The 24114-nt window shown below is 46.1% G+C and overlaps 2 protein-coding genes across 2 annotated transcripts in view; one reads left to right on the top strand and one right to left on the bottom strand.

The window, feature by feature from the left end:
- Positions 1–143: 143 nt before the first annotated feature.
- ASCL1 (achaete-scute family bHLH transcription factor 1) lies at positions 144–2279 on the bottom strand. Its single transcript, XM_015864667.3, has 2 exons — positions 1270–2279; positions 144–1154 (listed from the first exon to the last, which is right to left on the bottom strand). The coding sequence occupies exon 1, from the start codon at positions 1941–1943 to the stop codon at positions 1284–1286; it is 660 nt and encodes a 219-aa protein (XP_015720153.2). The 5' UTR covers positions 1944–2279; the 3' UTR covers positions 144–1154; positions 1270–1283.
- A 9400-nt stretch (positions 2280–11679) lies between these two features.
- PAH (phenylalanine hydroxylase) overlaps positions 11680–24114 on the top strand; it is a 39186-nt gene continuing 26751 nt past the window's right edge. Inside the window, exons 1-2 of the mRNA XM_015867612.3 lie at positions 11680–11782; positions 14821–14928. Of these exons, the coding sequence (XP_015723098.1) occupies positions 11741–11782; positions 14821–14928 (150 nt within the window). The 5' untranslated portion in view covers positions 11680–11740. The remainder of the gene's footprint in view (positions 11783–14820; positions 14929–24114) is intronic.

Raw genomic sequence — 24114 nt, 5'->3', positions numbered from 1 at the left:
ATATAAAGACATACACGGTACATCCATCAGATACAAACACTTCACAGGCATCCCAGCTCCACCACAGGATCCTTCAACATTTCATCCTTACATTCGCTGTTGTCAGTGGCAAAACAGAAGTACGTGCAGGAGGCAGCCGAGCGTTTCAATTAAAAAAAGTTTTATTACGAAACTAGTTTGTATAAAACAGGGTTATACAGGGCCTGGTGAGCTTGTCATAGAGCAATACGAAAAAGGCAGTGCCAGCGGGGCCGGTTGTTCCCTTATTTGTAGTATTATACTTGTGGGTTTGTTTGTTTTTTTGCCCCCAAAGGGGAGCATACAAAAACAGACGGCCGCTCTTCTGCGTTTGGACAATAGCTGCATAAACGTCGTTCCCTCGGAACACAGTTTAATAACGTTATTAATACATGAACGAAGTTTCTATAAAGTAAGACACGTCGGTGCTAAAGTACAGCTGGAGGGAGTCCAAGGCCTCGACAAAAGCACGGACCGAGATGGCAGCGGGAAAGTAACGCTGACCGCACGTCTACACACCGAGAGGTAAAAGCATCGTGTATTAAAAAACGTATCAAGATATACACATTTTAAACCATTTGTACAAAACCTCTATAAATCTCTCTCTCTCTTATGTACAAAAATAGCTTAATATATCCCCAAACTGGTCAGGGAGGATACAAATAGATTTTCTTATAATAAAAAAATTCACCAAAATAATAATTAAAAAAGAAAATAATAATTGGAAGCATTCTATGATGGAAAAAAAAACAACAACCAAAAAGGTCGGAGGAAGGGCGACTCTGGAACAGGTTGGGAGTTGGGGTGGGGTGGGGGTTCTTTGAGTACAGCATAGCTTCATCTCGACATCTCCACAAACACCGGGAAACGTGGTCCAGAGAGCGCGGAGCGGGACTGGCAGCAGGGAAAGGGCTCCTTGGGGCCACCGCAGGGCACAGAACGGGGTTCGGGCCTCCGGGCTGAGGGCGGCCGCCCCGCCCGCCCCGCGGGGACGCAGCCGCCCGCCGAGAGCCGTGCCCGCACCGCCCTCCGACGGCGGGGGAGAGGAAAACGCAACAGTTGGTGGTGGGCCGGCGGCGGGGTGCTCTGCGAGCGTGGCTGCGGGAGAGCCGCTTATCTCCCCTTTCGCGAGCGTCCTGAAACGACAAAAAAAGAGAGGAGGTCAGAGCCGCGCAGGGGAGAGAACCGACGGGGAAAGAGAGCCGTCGGGGAGCGCCGGAACCCCCTCCCCGGCCGCCCTCGCACACCCACCTGCCGGGGTCGGCTCAGAACCAGCTGGTGAAGTCGAGCAGCTCCTGCTCCTCGGGGCTGAGCGGGTCGTAGGAGCCCTCGTCGGAGGAGTAGGAGGAGACGGGGGAACCCGCCATGGAGTTCATGTCGTGGGAGTAACCGGGCGAGATGGTGGGCGACAGCACGCCGGCCTGGAAAGCGGCGCTGACGGCGTCGTGCTCGTCGAGCAGCTGCTGCAGGGCTCGGATGTACTCGACGGCGGAGCGCAGCGTCTCCACTTTGCTCATCTTCTTGTTGGCCGCGCCGTTGGGAACGTGCTCGCGGAGCGTGGCGAAGCCCAAGTTCACCAGCTTGACGCGGTTGCGCTCCCGCTCGTTGCGCCGCGCTACGGCGGCGGGCTGCTGCTGCGGGAGGCTGTAGCCGAAGCCGCTGAAGTTGAGCCGCCTCTTGCAACGCATCAGCTCCGGCGAGGCCGAGCGCTGCCGCTTGGCGGCCCGCGCCGCGGACGGCTTCCCTCCGGGAGACGGCCGCCCGCCCGCCGGGCTCAGCTGCGGGAGCGGCGGCGGCGGCGCCCCCGGGGGCGGCCCCGGCGGAGCGGCGGCGGCGGCGGCGGCCACGGCAGCGGCGAAGAAGCAGGCGGGCTGCAGGAAGGGCGGCTGCCCGCTGGCCATCCCGGCGGGGCTGCCGCTGGCCATGGGCTCGGGGGCGTCGTGCGAGGCGGGGGCGCTCCCCGTTGCCCCCCGCCGGAGGTGGAAAGAGAAAGGGGAGAGAAAGGAGCGGCGGCGCCCGCTCGTCACGCGCGGAAGACGGAGAGGGGAGAGCGGCCGCGGAGGGCGGCAGGCGGGCGGGCGGTAGCGGAGCGGCTCGGGCCCCCCCCTCCTTTCGCCCTCCGAGCGGCGGCGGCGGGGAGGCTCGTGGCGCTCGCGTGTGCGCGGGCTGCTTTGCAAAGCCCCTTTTGCAAAACGGCGGCCGGGGATTGTGTCTCTTATAAGGGGCGGACGGGGCTCGCCCCCCCCCTCCTCTCTCCCCTCTCCTCTCTCCGGCACACACACGCCCGCGCTGCCCCCCGCCCACCCCCCCGCACACAAGCACGCTCTGCACCTTGCGCCTTCCACGCTCCCCGGCTCCGCGGCCGCGGGGCGCCGCCGCCCTTCAGCACTTTGGGGAAGAGAGGGGGGCGGTGGGGATAGGGAGGGGAACACGACACGTCCCCCCAACACACACACACACACACACACATCCACACCCCCTTACAGACCCCCCCCCCCCCCCCATCACACCGCCCCCGCCGCACGCGCGCTGCCCGCCGCGCGGCCCCGCCTCCCCCCGCCCCCCCGGGGTCCGCTCCCCCCGCCCCCGCCCCTCCTGGGTTTGTTGTTGCAAGTGCGTGCGCCCGGCGCGTGCCGCGCTCCCGGCCCTGAGCAAACACCCGCGCTGGGGCGCCGGGCCGGGCGGCGGCGAAGGAGGAGGAGGAGGAGAGAGCGAACCGACGGGGCGGGTCGTGGAGCCCGTGGGCAGCGCAGGGATGGGGGACGTGGGGGTGCTCGGGGGCGCGGTGCTGAATGAGGTGGGGGTGGCTGTGACTTGTGGCACGTGTAGCTCGGGGATGCTCGGTCCGAGTTGTCACTCCAAGTGCTGGGGTCTTTCGGGCGCCGAGTGCCACAGGACGGGAGCAGCACGAGGAGAGTGAGTGTGTTTTGTGGGGCACCGTAAAGGCTCGGGGTGCTCAATGGGACTGAGCAAGTCAGTGTACCCATGACTGCTAAGTCCCATTTCCCATTATTTCCCATTACTTCCCATTATTTCCCTGCCTGCTCCATGCTTCCTACACGTTGCTGTCTCCCCAAGCAGGTGGTGGCATCATTGGAGCATGGGCATCCTGGGTGACACAGCTGGAGGGACACAGCCATATGGCCATGGCTACATGGACATGGCCAGGCTCAGCACTGGGCAGCAGCAGTGAGCCCCCCTGGCACATCCTTCTTTTCCTGCCCTCCTACCTTGCACAAATCTGTGTATCCATGCAAGACTGTCACACAGTTTTGAACCTTGCTCCTCACCTTTTTGTGTACTTCTCCACTCTGAAAACTCAGAAATGAGTGCTACCTATTGCTCAAAACAGCAGGGCTGTTGGCAGGTAGCATTATCATGGGTGGGATTGCCTCCCTAGGAAGTCCCTAGCAAGTGGCTGCCGTGCCCACTACTCATAGCAGCCTGAAGGCATGGTGGAAGGTGACCTGAACAGCCCAATCTGCTCAGGTATCAGTGGAAATGAAGGGAAGAAGCAGCCCTGTAGGCTCTAGAGCTGCAGAGTCAGCCCTGATCCTTGCTGGGCACTTGGGTGTCAGCAGCAATGTGAAATGGCAGAATGGTACTGTGCACCCACTGGGTGGTCTCTGAGCGAATTATTGTGGCACTTCTTTATGCATTTGTATGATGGAAACGATGAAGTGTATCTGTGAGTTCTATCCTCCGGCAAATATTTTATTTCAAGGTCCTCTTCACTTATCACTGAGTTTCGTTCTCATTTTTAGCTTACTGTCCCATCAAGCATAGAAAATTAATTGATCTCTCATGGGACCACAACATATAGACAGGACACAGCACTCATTTTTAGTCTCTGCATATTAAGCTTGCATTCCATTCAACGCCTTCTGGATGATTTACTCAGAGAAGCTGTGGGTGCTCAAGGCCAGGTTGGATGGAACCCTGGGCAGCCTGAGCTTCTGGGTGGCAGCCCTGTCCACAGCAGGAGGTCAGAAATGGGTGGGCTTTAAGATCCCTTCCAACCCAAAATGTTCTATTATACTATGATTAGCTCAGGGACATCCCCTGTCTGACATCACTGCACTGGAAGCAGCATCAGTAGCACCGGATGCAGTACATCATCTGATGTCATAGGAGTGAGAGAATGGGAAGGCATCAGGGCTGCCATTCATCCCCAGTATTCTGGGATGGGGCAACACAGATCAGGAAATTAATCACCAAAGGAATTGCAGCCTTATAAGCTGTAAACGTGCTTAGAATAATTCTTCTGATGTTGCCCACTGCAAGAACTGAAGTGGAAACAACAGCATGGAGGTTCCTGTTCTTTTACCCAGGAGGAAAAATGGGACCAGAGTTCCTGGGTCCGAAGTTCTTCAGTCTCAGGAGGCTCTGAATGAGAGCTCTTAGGGAGGCAAAAGATGCCAGTCCCTGAGGTCACCACATGTAACTGTGCATCAACACTTTGTGTGTCCTCGCCTGGCTCTTCCCTGTTCCCAGGCAGTGATGGAAGCAGAGCATTTCCCTCCCTGTGCCATCCCCACTGCAGCAGAACAAGTCCACCCTTCACATTGTTGCAGTAATGCCAAACCCAGCATCTCCCCACTATGCTTGCTTCACAGAGCAGAGGGTCCAAGGCTGTCAGATACTCAGATAACAAATATTGCTGCAAGGCCCCGACCTCCACCCACTTGTGTGCATGGTCCTGCACCTGCACTTTGAAATTCCTAATTCTAACATAATGATAAATAGCTGTCGCCTTTTTTTTTTTTTTTTTTTCTTTTTTCTTTTTTCTTTTTTCTTTTTTCTTTTTTCTTTTCTTTTCCTTTTCTTTTCCTTTTCTTTTCTTTTCCTTTTCTTTTTTCTCCTCTCCTCTCCTCTCCTCTCCTCTCCTCTCCTCTCCTCTCCTCTCCTCTCCTCTCCTCTCCTCTCCTCTCCTCTCCTCTCCTCTCCTCTCCTCTCCTCTCCTCTCCTCTCCTCTCCTCTCCTCTCCTCTCCTCTCCTCTCCTCTCCTCTCCTCTCCTTTCTCCTTTCGTCTTTTCTCCTTTCCTCTTTCCTCTTTCCTCTTTCCTCTTTCCTCTTTCCTCTTTCCTCTTTCCTCTTTCCTCTTTTCTCTTTTCCCTTATGATTATTTCTAAACCTGGTACTCCCATTGTTTTATTGCAGCTTTTCCTGTGCCTGAATTACAGTCACTCTTATGAGCTCTTTTGAAGTCCTTTATTATTGTTGTTGTTGTTGTTATTGTTGTTGTTGTTATTATTTAAACTTTTGCATGCTTCCTCTCCCCCCTCCCCCCCCCCCTCCCTTTTAAAGGCCATTTATGTTATGATTAAATGCCGCCTTGGAAAAGCAGAACGAAAGTCGTTAATCTATATAGACCTTCAAAGAATCGATACATTGGGGACTTCTGTAGGATTTGTTACACTCCATTTTGTTACAGTAGGCAGCTCGTCTGGATTTGGGCACATGTGTTTCTCTCCCTCCCCTCGACCCCCCCCCCACCCCTCTGCCAGCTCCCCCCCCAAGAGTGAAAATAAAGTAAAAGGTCTTTCATGGTAAACAAAACCAGCTTATTCTCCACATAGAACACATGAATAGCTGGAAAAAAACTTACAATAAATGCTGCATTTTTTTCTCTGCTGGGTATAGCATTCAAGATCAGTCCAGTATTCAAGAAGCAGTCCATTTTTTGCTCAGCAAGAGAGTTTAGAAAAGAAGCGTGGGGTCTATTCAAGGATCTTTTCCCCCTTCACAATTGCTGGGCTTTATGAAACCTATCTTCCATGCCTTGTCAGAGTATTTCTGGGGACCAATTAGTGCTTTGTTGCAAGGCTTCTTTGCTGAATCTTTGAGCAGCAAGAAAAAGCTCTCTTGAGTCTCTCCTTATTTTGACTATTTCAGTCATTACTCAGTGTAATAATTAATATGACAACTGGACGCTGAAGTTTGTATAGAAACACCTCGGCTGCAGGAGGGAGCGTGCAGTGGGTGGTAACAAGCTACGGATCAGCCCAAGGAGCCACACACACAAGGGGGAAAAAAGAGGGGGAGAGAGAATAATGAATGAAAAGAAAGAGGGAAAGAATAAAGATAAATAAATAGTTGGCGCAACCCGAAGAAGTATAATACAGACTTGGAAGGGGAAAAAAAGGCAATTAGGAGGTGGGGGGAGGAGAGGTGGATGGACCCCATGGAGGTGAACTTATTTTGTAACAGTTTCTGCGTGGACAAAATTTCTGAAACTTTCCTACTTTCAGTGGAAAGGAGAATGATTTTTGGTGGTGAGTGTTCCTTTGGAGAAGTGACCTGCAAGGAGCATCTGCCTTCACTTTTGCGCACTGAATGGACTTATGTGTCCCTTCTTGAGCATCCCTTTAAAGAACGGTGTGTATACATTAAACTGTGTTGGTGAATAACTGCTGTCTGTCCCACAAGAAAGTTGGGAGAGTTACTTGTGTTGTGCCCTCTCAGTGAGGAATGAAGCCTGTGCCCCACATGAGGAAATAAATCCAACATTTGACCAAGGACAGCACCGAATTCCTCTCAAAAGGCGTCTTGGGACAAACACTCATCACTTTGGAGACATTTCTTAGGCTGCCAATTAGGGCATAATAAATAATTAGAGGTTTTAAGCATATTAGATACAGCTCATGCTAATGAGCTACATCAGGTCTTGTGCTAACCTGAAGTGACAGTTTGCATATAGGGCTGAGAAAAAAAAAAAAGAGAGGGGGAGGGTGTGATGGTGAAAGGAAAGGAAAGGAAAGGAAAGGAAAGGAAAGGAAAGGAAAGGAAAGGAAAGGAAAGGAAAGGAAAGGAAAGGAAAGGAAAGGAAAGGAAAGGAAAGGAAAGGAAAGGAAGAAGGAAAGGAAGAAGGAAAGGAAGAAGGAAAGGAAGAAGGAAAGGAAGAAGGAAAGGAAGAAGGAAAGGAAGAAGGAAAGGAAGAAGGAAAGGAAGAAGGAAAGGAAGAAGGAAAGGAAGAAGGAAAGGAAGAAGGAAAGGAAGAAGGAAAGGAAGAAGGAAAGGAAGAAGGAAAGGAAGAAGGAAAGGAAGAAGGAAAGGAAGAAGGAAAGGAAGAAGGAAAGGAAGAAGGAAAGGAAGAAGGAAAGGAAGAAGGAAAGGAAGAAGGAAAGGAAGAAGGAAAGGAAGAAGGAAAGGAAGAAGGAAAGGAAGAAGGAAAGGAAGAAAGAAATGAAAAGAAAGAAATGAAAAGAAAGAAATGAAAAGAAGGAAGGAAGGAAGGAAGGAAGGAAGGAAGGAAGGAAGGAAGGAAGGAAGGAAGGAAGGAAGGAAGGAAGGAAGGAAGGAAGGAAGGAAGGAAGGAAGGAAGGAAGGAAGGAAGGAAGGAAGGAAGGAAGGAAGGAAGGAAGGAAGGAAGGAAGGAAGGAAGGAAGGAAGGAAGGAAGGGAGGAAGGGAGGAAGGGAGGAAGGGAGGAAGGGAGGGAGGGAGGAAGGGAGGGAGGGAGGAAGGGAGGGAGGGAGGGAGGGAGGGAGGGAGGGAGGGAGGGAGGGAGGGAGGGAGGGAGGGAGGGAGGGAGGGAGGGAGAGAGAGAAGGAGGAAGGGAGGGAGGAAGGGAGGGAGGGAGGAAAAGGAAAAAAGCAGCAATGGCCACAGCCACCCCTATCCCACCCCGCGCCCGGTTCCCCCTCGGCAGCTCCCGCGGGTCCCGCCGGACGCTGCCGCTCCGGCCCCGCAGCCCTTCGGCCGCCGGTGCCCCATTGTGCGGCCACGCGTCCCGCGTCCATCACGGCCGGGGATAAATCAGCCGCGTTGCTCCCGCCTCCCCGCTTTTTGGGTAGCAAAATTGAGGATGGAGGAAAGAAAAGGTTTGGAGGGGGAGGGGGGGGGGAAGGGAAGAGGTTGGGGCAAGTTTTCCGGAGGATCCCTTCTGAGGTGGTAGGAGGGTAGGAGAGGGTTCGGGCCGTAAGTGCTGCAGCTTCGGAGGCAGCAACCTCCCCGAGTATACGGGGCTTCTGCAGACTCTTGTCCCTGTCTTCGGAGGCCGCTGCCATGGGGACACATTGCCACCTCGCGGCCATCCACGGCAGGGATGGGATGGAGTTGCCGTCCGATGCAGGGCTGAGAGAAGAGCCTGGCTCTGCAAGGAGAGTGAAATGTGGCTGGAAGTTTAGTGATCATAGGGTGGGAGGAAATTCGGTCTGACTGGTGTCTAAAGGAGAACCACAGCACCGTGAGACCCTTGGTAAATGCATGCACAACATCCACAAATCATAGAATCATGGAATTATTAAAATGGAAAAAGATTTCTCAGATCAAGTCCAGCTGTCTGCCCATCCCCACCATGCCCACTGACCACGTTCCTCAGTCCCGCATCCCCATGGTTCTGCATCACCTCCAGGGATGGTGACTCCACCATCTCCCTGGGCAGCCTAAGCCTGTGCAGCACTGCTCTTTCAGAGAGGATATTGTTCCCAATACTCTATCTGAACACACCTGGCACAACTTAAGGCCATTATCTCTTGTCCTATCACTGTTACCTGGGAGAAAAGGGTGACCCTCCCTAACCACAACCTCCTTTCATGTCATTGTAGAGAGCAACAAGGTAACCCCCAAGCTTCCTCTTCTCAGACTAAACAATCCCAGTTCCCTCAGCTGCTCCCTATCAGACTTGTGCTCCAGACCCCTCACATCTCTGTTGCCTTTCTCTGGATACAATCCAGGGCCTCAATATTTTCTTGTAGTGAGGGGCCCTCACTAAAGGACACCCCCTGCCTTAGTCACATGAATCAACATTGAATCTTCCTTTGGGATTTAAGAGCTTCTAGGAATGCCTCCTTCTTCTTGATGCTCCCTCAGATTGAGCAGGATACCTGAACCAGGGATCTAGGCATCCTCCCACAGGAAAGGACATCCCTGCCCTAACCATGGAACACACAGCTCAGGGGAGTCATTGCTCTCTGAACACTGAATAAAGGCAGAGAAGGGAGAGAGCACTTTGAAAAGCAGCCAAAGTCTATGGTCCTTTGAACTTGCTTTGTCCTGGCCAGTGAAAGCAGCCAACTTTCAGTGCAAAGAGCCCTTTCAGTTGTGTCTGAGCACCATGGCCAGAAATAGATGTGTGTGTAGTGTGTTTGTGCCAGGAGCAGGGATACTCTGAAGGGATGTATGGGATGTTTAGACGGAGGCAATAAAATAGCAAATCCTGGCTAGCAGTCTCACTGTGGGGTAAAGGACCTGTGCTTGGTACACTGAACCAGGGCTTCAAAGGCAGCTCAGGTAATTTGGATTCTGAAACTGTCCAAGGTAACCAGGACTGATGCAATCTTGCGTTCATGCTGCAATGACATTGGCTTGATCTGTGGAGCAAATATCAGCGTGCATGCACACACAAATGTGCACCTTTGCTCCAGAACAAGAGAATTTGGGAATTCTTCTGGTGAGAAACTTTGCTTCCTGCAGTCCCAGTGCCTTGTGCTACCAGACAACTTCTGGAGGTTCTCACTGATTAAATACAACTGATACACACATCTAAGTTTTTTAAGATCTAGTTGAAAAGTGTATCACATTGAGAGTCATGGCCTGTGGGAAAAGCAAGGAGCAAACTAGAATTGATGGAAACTGCCCTGTCTTACATGGGGAATACTATAATCAATGCTATTGCAATCCTAATCTCACCACCTTAATGCAAGGTGACCTCCAATGTCTTTGTTGTGGATAAGGCTATGCCAGGTGTTGTACAAACATAGGGCACAGAATACTGCCTCCTGTAGTGAACTCATTGACTGAACAATTCAAAAACATTAGGTTTGATGCTGCTGGCAATTAGGAAGGCCAACCTCCCTTTCCACTACTGGATCATCTCTCCTTGTCCCAGACTGCTAACTCAGTGTTAGCAGTGCTTAGCATGTTGTGTGTATCAGAGTAGGCTGCATATAGCCAAAGAAACAGCCAAAGAAACCCTCCAAAAAATGGATATATTCATGCCCAAAGTGATGAATTACTGCAGATGCACATCATACAGCAAATAATGTAGACTGGATATAAGGAAAAAGTGTTCTATAATAACGGTAGCAAGGCACTGGAATAGGTTGCCCAAAGAGGTGGTGGATGCCCCCTCCCTAGAGACACTCAAAGTCAGGCTGGAGAGGCTCTGAGCGCCCTGCTATAATTGTGGGTGTCCCTGTTCATTGCAGGGCAGTTGAACTAGATGGCCTTTAAGGGTCCCTACCAACTCAAAAAATTCTTTGATTTTATGATTTCAGTGGGCTAGTTTCTGATACTACAGTCATGGTGCTGAACATGGGCTTGGACTAGGATTCCCGCAAGTGGGTTCCTACTGTGATGCTGATCAGATTTGATAGTTACTGGATTTCATATTTACAAATAATTCACATCAAGTGTTTGCAAAAATTCACCATTCTGAATTCTCTCTAGTGCATGCAGTAGGGACTCCCTCACATCTACAGCAATCATGAAGAGTTGATTCTTCTGTTCCATAGAACAAAGAATTGGAGCTCTCTCTTCTGTGTTCATCCCAAAAATGTAGTAAGATTACCTGCCTCAACATAGCTTGTCTTAGTGTGGACTCCATCTTTCCAAATAACAAAGTAGACCTTGACCAGTTGTTTGGATTTGTTTATTTATTCCACCTGTCATCTTGTATCATTCTATAATTTTCCATCATTATCTCAAAGGGAAGAACCTGGAACACAGGAAGCTCCATATAAACACAAGGAAAAACTTCTTTCCTGTGAGGGTGACAGAGCATTGGAACAAGCTGCCCAGAGAGGCAGACTTCTGTGGAGATATTCAAGACCCATTTGGACATCTACCTGCTGTAGCGAACATGTTTTATGAGAAGCTTGAGCTCAGTGATCTCTGAAGGCCCCTTCCAATCCTGTGATTCTGTGATTCCCTTTGGTGACTCTTTCCAAACCAAGTCTGTATCAACTCTTTGTGCTAAACCTTTTCCAAAATCCTTCTTACCCTTGCGACTCTCCATGGCTGACATTTCATGCAAGGACACATACACCTTTTGCAATTCTTTTGCATAGTCCATGCTCCTTTTTCTTTTTTCCCCTTTATGTTCCTCACTTTTCCATGTCCAGACACGTATTTCACTGTGATATTTACATGGCTGACTCCTGTTTCATGCTTCTTTTATGTTTGGCCTCTCTTATCTCTTTGCCTGGTGTAATGAACTGTGCCTCCTGCTCTCTGACCACTTGGATGCAGCCCAAAAGGCCCTGTTAAAACACAAACATCCCAGCTGCTGTGCCATGCCCTGTGTCTGGCACACAGTGAGAGGCTCCTGGAGAACATCTGATCTCCAATCATGTGGAGTGATCCCTGATGGGCAGCCCACCTGATAGCAAATGCGCACAGCCACAGGAAGGCTGAGACAGAGACAGAACAGAGATGTGCAGGAATGAAAGCAGTGGCTGAATCAGGAGGAGGAGGGCTGCTAATTCAAAGCATGTTGCTCATCCCCAGTGGGCAAAGATAAAAACAATATGCTGGAGTGCTCTTATGGGGACCCAGAGGGGTTGGCTAGTCCATATGACAGGACAGGGTGGGTGGGTGGGTGGGGGGTGTGGAGTGAGAACGCCCCTTTGGCACAACATCCAGGGGAGGGAGCTGAAGAAAGGAATGGTTTTGCCTTGCTTGCTCCACTTTAAATACCTTTGCACAGAGCTCTGGCCACCGTGGTAAGATTGGAAGGCTTCACCTGCAGTCTTTCTGCGTGAGCATTGTCTCTTCTTCACCATGGATGCACAGCACTGCAAGATGAATGGAGACTCCTTCCAGGTGAGCAGTGCGGCCTATCTCTAACCCTAACCCAAACTGTAACCTTAACCCAAACTGCAACCCTAAAATTAACTGTAACCCTAAGCCCACATGCTTGCAAATCTTGTGCCCTGTTCTCCGAAATGCCCATGACGGGAGAAAATAAGGTGCATGTCTCATGTTTTGCAGTCCTTGGTTGCCACCATTGTCCCTTTTGGAAGCCGGTGGTGTTGTGCTCTCAGACATGCAGTGGGGATGAAAATGAAAACATAACAAGGGGAGAAAGAAAGGAGAGATGTCAGAGAACACAAAAAAAAATCCTTGCATATAGGGAAAATAGAAGAAGCAGCAGAAAAAAAAACCAGCAGCAAATTAGAGAGGTCTCTTTAGCCCAAGTAATGAAAGCAAGCTGCTAAAGTAATGCAGCTGAAGTTATGTGCTTCTGTGGCTGAGCTGTTTGTTAACTTTTTGCACTCTGACTACCATTTTTAATGTTTGCTGACTTACTTTGAACCCTTTGTTTTGGAAAATTCAGGAAAATACTGAAATCCGTGTATTTTGGTTACAGGCACTGTAGTTAGTACAGGAGTAAGTGATGTTAACTTGAGGACAGCATAGTTAATTATTAGGACAATATTTTGTCCTGCACAGTGCCTCTGATGGCAAAGAAAAACTTCTACAGATATGCAAAAAGAGCTTCATATTCCAGAACTGTTCCTAGGGATATAGCAGCCAAGGAAGCTTGGTTTCCTACCGCTTTGTGTGCAGTGTGGTTGAATTTCACCCCAGATTTGTTAGCATTTCACCATGTTACTTCTCCAGGTTGTTTAATTGCTTGGCCATGGTGAGATCTATGGGAACTGAGCATCTAAATGTCATAAGAAAATGAACACTAAGTGGCTTGGAAACTAGTTCCATTTTCAGAAGTAACTTAGGAATCTTATTTTCTTTAAAATACTTTCCCCCCCCCCCCCCTTTTTTTTTTTCTCTACTATTTATTACATCTACTAACTCTGTCACTTGAGACAGAGAGGTGAAAGTTTACTCTCTCTGAAACTTCAGGAAACATTTTCTTTAGCTTCAGCAGTTGTGGAATTCCCACTGAAGGGCTTTACTCAACCATCTCAGAAATGGATTAGAAGGCTGGCAGGTCTGTGTCATAGTCCTCTAGTACAGCCGTGTGTACTAGAAAGGCAATGTCAATGCCTGTGTGAAGTAGTTAATGAAAAACTTAGATTTGTATTGCACTCAGGCAAACTGTCCTTGCATCTACACATCACTGATGTAAGAGATAGTGCTAGGTCCAGAAACCAATCTATCTGTTTGTCAACTTGTACTTATTTTACTTCCTAGGAAAAAAGACTAAGAGCTGACTTTTTAATTTTATTTTTATTATTATTATTTTCGATGCAGTATTTATTGATAACATATGAATATCATACAGACAGTATTTCAGTGACAATGAAACAACTTGTTCAACTCTCAATCATCATTACAGAAGTAAAAGAGTAGAACTGACCCAAAGGTGCAATCCATCCCTGTATGAGGATGAAAGACAAGAAATTAGAATGAGAACTGAGAATGGATAAACTGCGATCAATAGTAAAAAAATATGCATATGTAGTACAAAAAGCTCAGCAATAGATTTGGGTATTTATGTTGATGTGTTTGTTCCAGTGTGTGCTGCCTGAACATACATATACAGATAAAAACTGGTTAGCAGTCAGGAAATCAGTCATTTTAATCTTCCTTCATCTTGCACTGAAAATCTCTTCCTCTGTGGACAGAATCAAACATGCACTAATTTTTGAACAAAGACCTCCCAGTGAACTACATTCAGATGCAGATGTGCAAGAAGTTAATAACTGTCATCATGTTTGCAGAACTAGTGCCCAGTCCCTTCTGCAATGTGCCTTTTTCTTAAGCACCAACATAAACTAATTTACAAGAGTGGGAAAATGAGTGAAAATAGCCTGAAAGTGTCATGCAAATCCATGCTAGTCACCAACGAGAATATATCTGCTTTGGAAAGAAGTCTTCCGAGGCACTGAGGGCAATCTTATGGTGTAAAGAAATCAATTAATATCAAAATTGCCCTGAAAATGAAACTGGGTAGAAAAATCTGTTGTCGCTCTTTGGCAGTGAATACTTACATTAGCAGCAGCTTAAAAGACAGCCTGAAGAATCAGCAATTATGTATTTTACAGAAGAAGGTAATTTATTATAATGCTGCCTTAGGACATGTAGTGTCATCAAGAGTTTTATAGCTTCCAAGCAGTTGGATTTAATTATTAATGTCTATTACAAATACTGCCTTTGCTATTTTTAAGGACAATATAGCAAACCAAACCCCTTTATACTCTGATTTATACGTTACATTTAGCAATAGCTAAAATGAGGTCAGATTCTGACTAAAAATGTAGATCCTAATAGGGAAAAAGTGGAAGGATAGATACACTGAGTTGGGTTTTGACTTAGGACTTGTTACATCAGCACCGCTATGTGTTACGAATGTCTGGTGTGATCTTTGAAATGCCATCCTGACGTTATGCATCCAAGGCCAGTAGAAGTTAAAAAAACACAAATAAGGTCTTACTGTGTGTTCCAAGAGTTTTTGGTGGTTGTACACTGTACAAATTACACTGATAGTAGAAATGCTAAGCAATTCGGTGTTGCTGTTTTATCTAGAGTATTAATGTAACAGAAGCTAGGAGGTGTCTCACTGTAGTCAAAACCAGAGTAATGTTTCCAGTATTCCCTGAGCTTGATACACTTGAGAAGAAAAGCAGGGCAGAAATGGAGGGAGGCTGTTTTCATTTTTTACTACCTTCCTCACCCATGGGACTTAATTTAAGGGAATATATTGTGTGTCTCTACCATCATAAACAAGGGCAGCCCCAAAGTGGTTCTCTTTCCCTCGGAAGCAACAGTTGTTTAAATCCTTTTTAAAAGATCTTCATGTTCTCCTTACGTTGCTAATGCAGTGCAAAAGAGAGGTGGAGAAAAGCAAAACTGACTCCTGGGGTGAATATAGTGATTTTCTTTCTCACTTCTTTCAGGAATCCGTGTACATTGAAGAGCCCTCAAACAAAAATGGCGTGATTTCTTTGATTTTCTCTTTGAAAGAAGAAGTTGGGGCACTGGCTAAAGTTCTGCGCACATTTGAGGTAAATATTTTTCTTCATGAGACCCAACCATGTATTTATCTTTTCCCACTGCAGCAGCATTTGCTCTGCATGTTCTCAATTCTATTTGATCGCCACTGTGGCATTCTTTATTTATTTATTTATTTATTATTTTCTGGAGTTGAAAGCATGGGAAGTCCTGTAACAGGAGTTTCCTTTTTAGGCTCAAACCTTGCAGTGTTTTCATTTAAAACCTCCACCTTTAACTGACACGAGGATGAAAAAAATATATTATTATTATTATTTTTTTTTCTGCATTTAAAGAAGGGAGTATTCCATTGCAGCAGCTAAAGTAAGAAGCAGAAGTGAATTGGGCAATAACCTGAGACTGACATTTGTGTAGGGATATGTACAACGAAGGAAGGCAAATATAACCTGATAATGAGCCATGTGGAATGAAGCATTTCTATGTGGAGGAATAACTGCCCTCTAAGCACCTGTGAAGCCCAGTAAATCTGACATAAATGAACCTACCATCTCCCCGTATTGGTAGTTCTACAGAGAGTAGGAGGGTACCTCCAAAGCAGTATGAGAAAGGCAGCGTTTTGCAGTTTGTTCACTCCCAAGGATCATACTGGCTTAATTGGAAAGCTTTAGGGGATAAAGGGAGCCATTTACATTCCGGGACATTGTATGCCTGTTTATTCTTAAAGAAATATTTCCCAGATGTCATGGATGCCTTTTAATAAGCACGAAAGCCTTCCAGTTCAGAATGGTTATGTTGCAACATGTTTATGTATGTACTCTGTGCTCCCATGCAAATACTCCGTGCTCCCAAGCAAATATGCTCTGTTATATTGGTTTTGCAACTTAAAGAAAAACAAACAACACATTATCACATGTTTGTTGTGTCTGAAGGCAGTTCTTTCTGTGGAACTCTGTAAGTTGTGGCATGCATACTTTCTGTTCATAAACTGAATTGTCAAAGAAATGAAATATTTGTGTTCTACAACTACAAATGAAGAATAATTATGAATTATGGGCCATATTTGACTCATTAAGATGAATTGGAATTCATACTAATGACAACAGACCTTGCCTAAATCTGTGAATTGACTGCTGCAATTCAGTCCTGCAAAATGCCTATATGTTGGCAGCATGTGTGCCTTCTAATGAACTAAGGAGGTCTAATGATATTCCATTACTAAATGCATTACCATCTCCTAAGCAAATTATTATAATTTTTAAAGGAAAACTGCTATGTGAAGGAGATATGTAGCTGCCTAAAGGATATAACATTTCTGAATCCAAAGCAGGTACCTAAAGGAAGCCAGCTAAATTATGGCTTTCAGTCATGGCATCCAAAAGGACAGAAATTCAGGTAAAGATGCCGGTGCTTTTGAATGGGTGGATTGATGACTGGACTAAGTGATCTTAGTGATCATTTCAGTCTTACTGATCATGATTCTAGAATTCTTTGATTAGTATCCCAGTGAGATCAATTCTTTTTCTGAAAATTTACAGCCTCCCCCCAGCACCAAGATTTAGAAAAGACCTGGTATAGGTGCTCCTAGGCTAGCTTTACACTCTGTTGGCAACTCAGTAGAGAAATTGATGGTTCTCTCCTTGTGTAAGAGCGAAGGATCTCTATGCCTGAGGCAACTACATCTATTCTATCCTTGCTTGATAAAAACAGCTGCTAGACTCAAGTCAGTGGCAGGAGTAGGTCCAGAACCACTGTTGGTGGGCTCTTCTGTAGACCGAGACCCCCCACAATGTCCCAAGAGATGGTTGTGGCCTAAGGAAATGTGTCAAGTTGGTCTGAGAGGAGTGGTACAGAGAGGAGATGTGGGTGCGGCTCTTCTGTCTGTTACTGCCTTGTGTAGCCACATGAAGTGGTAAAAAAATAAAAACCCCACAATATGCGATCAGTCTGTTCCCTAGAGCAGCAGCAGTGATGCAGCTTCCAGCCTTTGCTGTGGTTTCATCTGACAGGTAGCTAATCACCACACAGTCGTTTGCTCACTTCCCCCTGCTTCCCAGTGGGATGGAGGAGAGACTGGGGGGAAAAAGACAAGCAGAAACTATAAAAATGAGTGTGTTATCAACATTGTTTTTCTCCTAGAACCAAACCATAGCATCATACCAGACACTCTGAAGAAAACAATTCTTCTAGGTAAAACTAAGACACCCCTACAGAGAGATGAACCTCTGCATCCACTTGCATTATGGTAGGCGTTGGCTGTGCATGGTGAATTCAGAACCTCCTGGTCCTTACCAAAGGCTGTATCTGCACAAGCTGTCAGGGCTTTTCAAGGAACTTGGGCATGGGAAAGCAGGTGGAGAACAGCACGATGCACTCTCTTCCTGCCAGCTGGCTCCTGGGAGTACAAAATAGGCCGTGCCTCCAGCTCTGGCTTTGAGGATTTTGCCTCTTCTCTAGCCAACCTATAAATCTACACTGAGCCTGGAAGAGAGGCAGTGTTAAAAAAGCTGTAAATTTGAGAGTATTGAAAAGAAATCTTCTCTCAAGAGAGGGAGGCTCAGAAGCAAGGTTCAGATTAAGAAATGAAGGCATGAGAAGACACTTAAAGAAATGAGAGACCTAGCACTGCCAGCAGCAGCCAAGCTGCTTTTCTGTGAAGTAGATCTCTGTGTGGACAAGGGGAGGTTCTTTCTCTTTTTAAGAGCTGGAGCAAAAATTTCTGTCATGTTGCAAGGACTGTTATGTCATTCTTGTATCCCTGCTTAGGATGCAGGAGCATCTGCTCACATCCAAGCTCAGATCCTGCATATGCTCCACTTTCATGCTGGGCTGACACATGACCAGGTATCAGCTTCTATTCCAAGCTGGCCTTCAGTGCAGCAGGATCCTGAGGGGAGCTGCTCTGTTCTTAGCTTTCTGGGAGGCCCAGAAACAATGGCACACCAAGCCTCGTGGTTGCTCCCTAGTCTAGATGGAGCAAAACTCCTAAAGAAGTGCCCAGTGAAAAGCTCCCAGATCCAAACACAGTCCAGATGAACTAGGTAAGCCTTTACTGTGGGCCAGGGTGGACTGAAGGTAGGGACACCTCCTATTCAAGCAGGTGAATGCACAAAGACAGTCGCTACAGAATGCTCATGTCTCAGAATTACATCCTGTAACTGTGGCACCAAATCTAAGGGAATTTTAGTGTCTTGCAAAATAGTCTGTTAGTGTTCACCCTATTCAAACTTCCTTCAGAATCGCTCATACAGCTGACAGAGTGCCACTTGCTCTCACATCTACTTTTTGCTAAGAGACCCAACCTCTTTTTTTTCTATTGAGGTCTTAGTTGCACACAAGGTGGTGGCTGCAGTAATAACTGTTGCTTTACATGTGTAGCTTGTGTTTTTTTTCTAAAGAATCTCCTCTATGTGCTCAGCTTCTTATGTCTGCTGACTTTATGTTCAAAACCTTCTTTATTAATATCTACTTTTCTTGACATTTGCTTATCTCACATTCTCTCAGTGTATTGCAGTTCTAGGTCAATGTGCAACCTTCAAAAAGAATAAGTAGATGCAATAGCTCCTCAATCATGTCCAGCAATAAGCAAATCATTAATCCACTTTCTTTCCATGCTAGCTGATCTGTGTGTATATTGGCATGTGGCAAAGATTTGCTTTTTGTTTAAATAACCAAACTCAATTATTTTCACTTGAAGAACCTCTTTATACCTAGTTTTTATCCATCCCACGGTGGATGCAGCTTGTCCATGGGCTCTGCTTGGAAAATCTTCTGTCTTCATTGTAAGCTTGAGGGTAGTGTACAGACAGCATAAGCCCATCATCAGAATCACTACACTCAATTTGAATAGGACCTTCATTATACTATGGCACTAGTTTGCGCAGCCATACACTGATTGCTTGGCTTATGGTGTTAGAAAAGACAAGAGCTACAAAGCCAAAACTGGTATAAACTTATCAGTCTAAAACAGAACCTCCCACATAAGCAAAATATCATGCTTAAAATCAGGAAGACAGAGTAGTCATTATGTTTCTTCTTTGATTCACTGAATCCCTTCTTCTCTTCACTGACATGACTATCATCAAAACCAGAGCAGGAGTTCAGTACAGGATCTGGCTTTCAGCTGTGTTACTTCCAGTGAGTAGGGCACTAGCTCACAGCCACACTGATTTGCACCAAGTAGAACTCCTGCTCTCAGAGTAAATCACTACTCATTGGAGGAATAGTTGGGAATGACAGGCTGCACTAAACAAGACCCTGAGCTTTCAGAGCCAGCAAGGATGACTGCGTTTTTTTTCTTCTTTGTAGCTTACTTTATTCATCAGAAAGTCCAAAGTGATGTTCATCTCTTCATCCCTTGGGTTGGCATTGGCTCCGTGGTGTTGTTTCTAAACCAGTAGAGGCAGGCAGTCACTTTGGCCAGGGTATCGGAGATGCCTGCACTGATTGGTGAACACACAGGCCTGCCTCTCCACTGCAGTACATATCTGAACATCTACAACATCTTTTCCATATGTGAATTCAGTGTCCTTGTTCCATGTTCTCAGGATGGTTCTACCTCTTTCTAGGGCCAGTGGAGCAGGGCTTTTTGATCAAGTGAAATATGGCATTTTATACAGGGGAATGCTTTTCTTCTAATTTTTATTTATTTATTTATTTATTTAGGTTTTATTTTCTTGTTATGTTATGTCAAACACTTCATGCTAAACTTCCATGCTGGAGAGGGGACAGGTGCTGATGTGGTCCCCTCTGGGTCCCTTGGTATCCGTAAGCCTGTTCATGTAGTGTAGACAATGGCAGATGTGAGGGAGAAAATGCGGAAGCTCTGTCTTTAGCTGAGAATCTAACTCTTGGACAGTAAAGTTGAATACAAGTTCCTTAGTCTTCACTTTAGGAACCTGTGGCTGAAAGCATCTTTGCAACTTCCTAACTTCCTTGATCTATGAAAATTAGGCAGTGAATTTCTACTAGTCAAACCTAGTGAGCACCCTGGTCTAGCTGTCCTCTGATGAGGATTTGGACTAGTTGATCTTTAGATGTTCCTTCCAACTCAAACAATTCTATGATTCTACTATTCTTCTGAAAGACTTTTCCTTCACTTTCCTGAACTAACTTGTGGTAAGCGCTAAAAGAACTCATCACTTATGTTGCTGCTGTTCCCATATAAGGAATACAAGTAAATCCTTATTCTGGATAATTTCATTCAAGTTCTCACTGAATGCTCATCAACAGTGTTGTAGAGCTGTTGCTGGTCTTCATCTAATAACAAGGTGGCATCTCTTGATGAAGCCAAGCTTATTTAAGTCAATACTCATGTACACAAGCTGGAGATGGATTTCACAGTGCTAATTAGTTTTAGCAACCATGTTCTGGAGCACTTAGAAATATTAAAACAGAAGAAGATACAAATGCTACATGAGGCATTAGTTCATATCATTTCCAGAAAGTATCCATCTCCACTCAAAGTTTCTCAAACTAGCTATGAGAATGCAACTTTTACAAGATTCAGTCCACTAAACTAGTTGAGGAATGGCAACTTCTGCTGCCAGTAGCCTGCACAAGATTGCTGATGTAGTTACATCAAACTGACTGGATCCCAACTGTGTGGGGATGTTGCAGCATGGGAGACAATCTGTTAGCATGGTACAGATGGCATAATCTGAGGAAGAGGACAGAATTGCTCCAGGGCATCTGAGAAGAAATCAAGGATGATTTCTAGCTGTGTGGAAAGGTAGTCAGGGAGAAAATCTTTCTGTCTCTTCTACTGCCTTTGTAGTGAGTTGGTATCTATATTGATAAAGCCTTTCATTCAAAAAATCATGACTTCAGCAAAAGAGGCTTTGTTTCAACTTGGTTTTTGAGCCCTCAGGACATCTCTTGAGATTTATTTCTCTAATGGGAAGTGATAGAAATACAGGCAATTTGAATACTCAGTTAATGAAAGTTAGGATCTCTTACCCCCAGGAGTGGGTAGCAGCAAGAAATTTTGAGAGACTTCTGATGATAACTTCAGGAAGTCAGACAACACCATACTCTTGTGATCTTGCTTAAATATTAGAACTAAATGCTTCCCTTAGTCCTTGAGGCAGAATCTATTCTGTTATTCACACTTGCACTGCTTTGGATCAAATGCAAAGTGAGCTGCTACCTCTCCTCTACCAGCACAGAGTATTCCAGCAGGCATGTGGCTGTATCATGGATCATGATGAGAGACTCAGTCTTTATGTTGGCCATAAACATGAGGAGAAGTAGGGGAAGATCAATGTGCTGCAAGTTCTTCACAAGTGTAGTGGCCACAATGGGTCAAATTAAACAGAGGAATGCCAAATCTTGAGCTTTGTGTTCAAGTTATTTCTACCAGCTCTAAAACAGTAAGGACAGGAGAGACAAGTTTGAGTGTAAATCCAACGTCACTCATGACAGACCAGATCTTCTGAAACTCAGAGTTGGTATCCAACAACAAACATTAACTCAGAAATCTTGAAACTTCACCAGATAAATAGATGATTTGCCCTATCCTTGGAGGTACTAAAGCCAGGTTGGATGGGGCCCTGGGCAGCCTGATTTGATAGGTGGCAGCCTTGCCCATGGCATGAGTTTGGAACTGGGTGGGTTTTGTGGTTGGGCTTTGAGATCTCTTCCAACCTTAGCCATTCCCTGATTCTATGATCTAGAATTTGTGTTAGTTGTCACTTCAGAACATATACTGTAAATATTTCAAGCTCTACTAATTACACAGAGATTGAAAATTGCTCAAAAATAAAACCAAAAGCCCCCATCAACGTTTTTCAGGTAGCCATTTGGCTTCAGATGTTAGAGGTTTAAACTAGTGAGAAACTTGATACCACTGCAAGATTCAACAATACTAAGTATACAGTTTAGAATGAGGTGAAACTATGAACAATAAACACTAGATGGAGTTCTTGGACTAGAATGAAACTGAGTTTTTTAAACAACACTGTTAATGGAACCACTGTAAGTATTTAGAAATTGGGAGTTTGTTATAAATGCACTGCATAAGACAGCATGCTTCTATGAGAGAGGCAGTTCAGGGATGTATGCTGCTGAATTCCTCCTTTGAAAACAGTTACCAGAAGGGTTCTCCCTTCAGCTGCTCTGCTGCTGTGTCCTGAAGCCTTCACACAAGGAACTACTGGATTGGTTTTGCATGTCACCGAGCTGCACATGCCCCTTGAATAACAGCCAAAATGGCTTCAAATCCTGCAGGAAGGCAGCTATGCTAGTCCTAGGTGTAAGGAAAGAGGTGACTCTCTCTATAAGATCCTTCTGTCCTGTAGTTATTTTTTTTTGTTTTGTTAGTTTGTTTCTCCCAATCTCCTCTTTTTTTCTATGGTACTTTGGGAGTCACTGATACTTCTGCTGCCTTGTGCCCACCCCATGACTTGTCTCTTAGTTCTCAAACCCAGCATGTTCCCTCCATTTTGCAGGAACTATTGGTTGTTCAGCTGGTTACTGAGCCCAGTTGGAGAACTGGTACAGCTGACGAATCACCTGGCCAAAAATAAAATATACAGTTTGAGGAAACCTGTGAGATGTCTCACACAACTACACTACCCCTGGGTGAAGGATGTTGAGTGGGGAAGAGAAGTAGTTGGTAACAGCTGCTGAATAGAGATGTTACCACAACCTCTGCAACAAACTGGACCCAGTTCTCTTGTGATACTAAGCAGATACAGGGTATAATGCCCTAATGCACCAGTGGAAAGTGAATGTAAAGCAGCACTTCGGTGTGTCTGGATCACCCTTTGCATAGAGATGTATTTTACACTCGCTTTCTACCTTTGTGAGTGGCTATGCCAGGGGGGTGCCAGCCCCATGTTACTACACTGATCTTCATGTTGTGGTCATGGTGAAAGGGTCCTGTGCCTGCTCTCTGTCAAAAGCTTTCCAGCTTGGAGTTATTTGAATTTCTATCTCCTGGCCAATCTGCCGTCCAGTGCCTCACTGTGCAGAGGGGACAATGTGCAGTCTGTTTGTGAAATGGGGCTTTGGAGGCCTAAAACAAATTGTCCTCAGGGCCCAGCACAGTGACAGCCATTCTCTGCCCGCAGACAGCCCCATGAGGACAGTATCTCTCCAGAGCAGCAGTTGGTGGTGAATGAGCTTTTGACCTTTTCAACTTATTGTATTGGTATCTAGCCAAACAATTTAAGTTCATCTGTAGCGTGTGACACTCAGAAAACAGAGGAATGACATGCATGCTGTTTCCTACAAAGTAATAAACTGCCTTTTGTGGTGGAGTGAATGAGGTCTTTACTGCTGATGGCCAGATGCCCCCCTGCGCTGTGCAAGCACTGAGAGCAGCAAAGAAAACCTTAAAGTGCTTGAGAAGCTCAAGCTAGAGGGAGGTAGAGAAAAAAAAGTCTTCCCTCTTTTTTCCCTGTAGGTCACAAATAGATCCTTGCAGCATTTCTTCATGGATGAAATCCTGACCCCACTGCAGGGGGTTTATGCTGACACTAGTGGGGCCATCATTTCACCCCATGTAGTCTGGGATCTACTTGAGCCTGAAAGCAGAACAGCAGTGTCAGTCTGACTGCTGAAAACCATGCGTTAGCTCCTCTAACTCCTCTGTGTTTACTCTTTAGGCCAACATTTTCTCAAAGGGTGAACTCTTTTCCCTATAAGTGAGAAACTGTGACCCAGACATGGCTGTGGCTGTCGTGGGAGCCTGAAGGAAGGTCAACACTGACTAAAATCTGTTAAAAAGTTTTTAAAAAAGGTTTCTAAAAAATATGGTATTAGCTACTGATTGCTTTACTTTTATCATACTTTGCTTGTCATGGTGACAGCTGAAATCAGATGCCAGCTAGTCATAGTAGTTACAGCTATGGTTGCAAATAATCCCTCTCTTCATAGCTAGGAGGTGCTGCTGTTTGAAAGTGGAGGTCCTTGTTGAGACAGATTTTTACTTTCTGCATTAAAGAAAAGATTTTGCTTTTGTTGAGAAAGTGATCAGATTCTGGAGCAGCTTGCTCAGAGAGGCTGCAAAGTTCCTATCATCTGCAGAGATACTCAATATCTAACTGAACACAGTCCTGAACAGTCAGCTTTTGTGAAGTCTACTTGAGCAAGTGCTCAGACTGGGTGATTTCTGTAGGTCCCATGCACTCTCATTGACTACAATTCTTTGTTTTTTGTTATTCTATTCTCTTACAAAACCCACATTTGTATTTACACAACCCTGGGCTACCTTTCTGGTGCAGATCCATGTTTCCTAT

This window comes from Coturnix japonica, chromosome 1 (genome assembly GCF_054131305.1).
Source record: "Coturnix japonica strain WE chromosome 1, WE-NBRP24, whole genome shotgun sequence".
Taxonomy (NCBI): Eukaryota; Metazoa; Chordata; class Aves; order Galliformes; family Phasianidae; genus Coturnix; species Coturnix japonica.
Note: the sequence above shows the minus strand (reverse complement) of the source record. Positions and strands in the feature narration are given on the sequence as shown.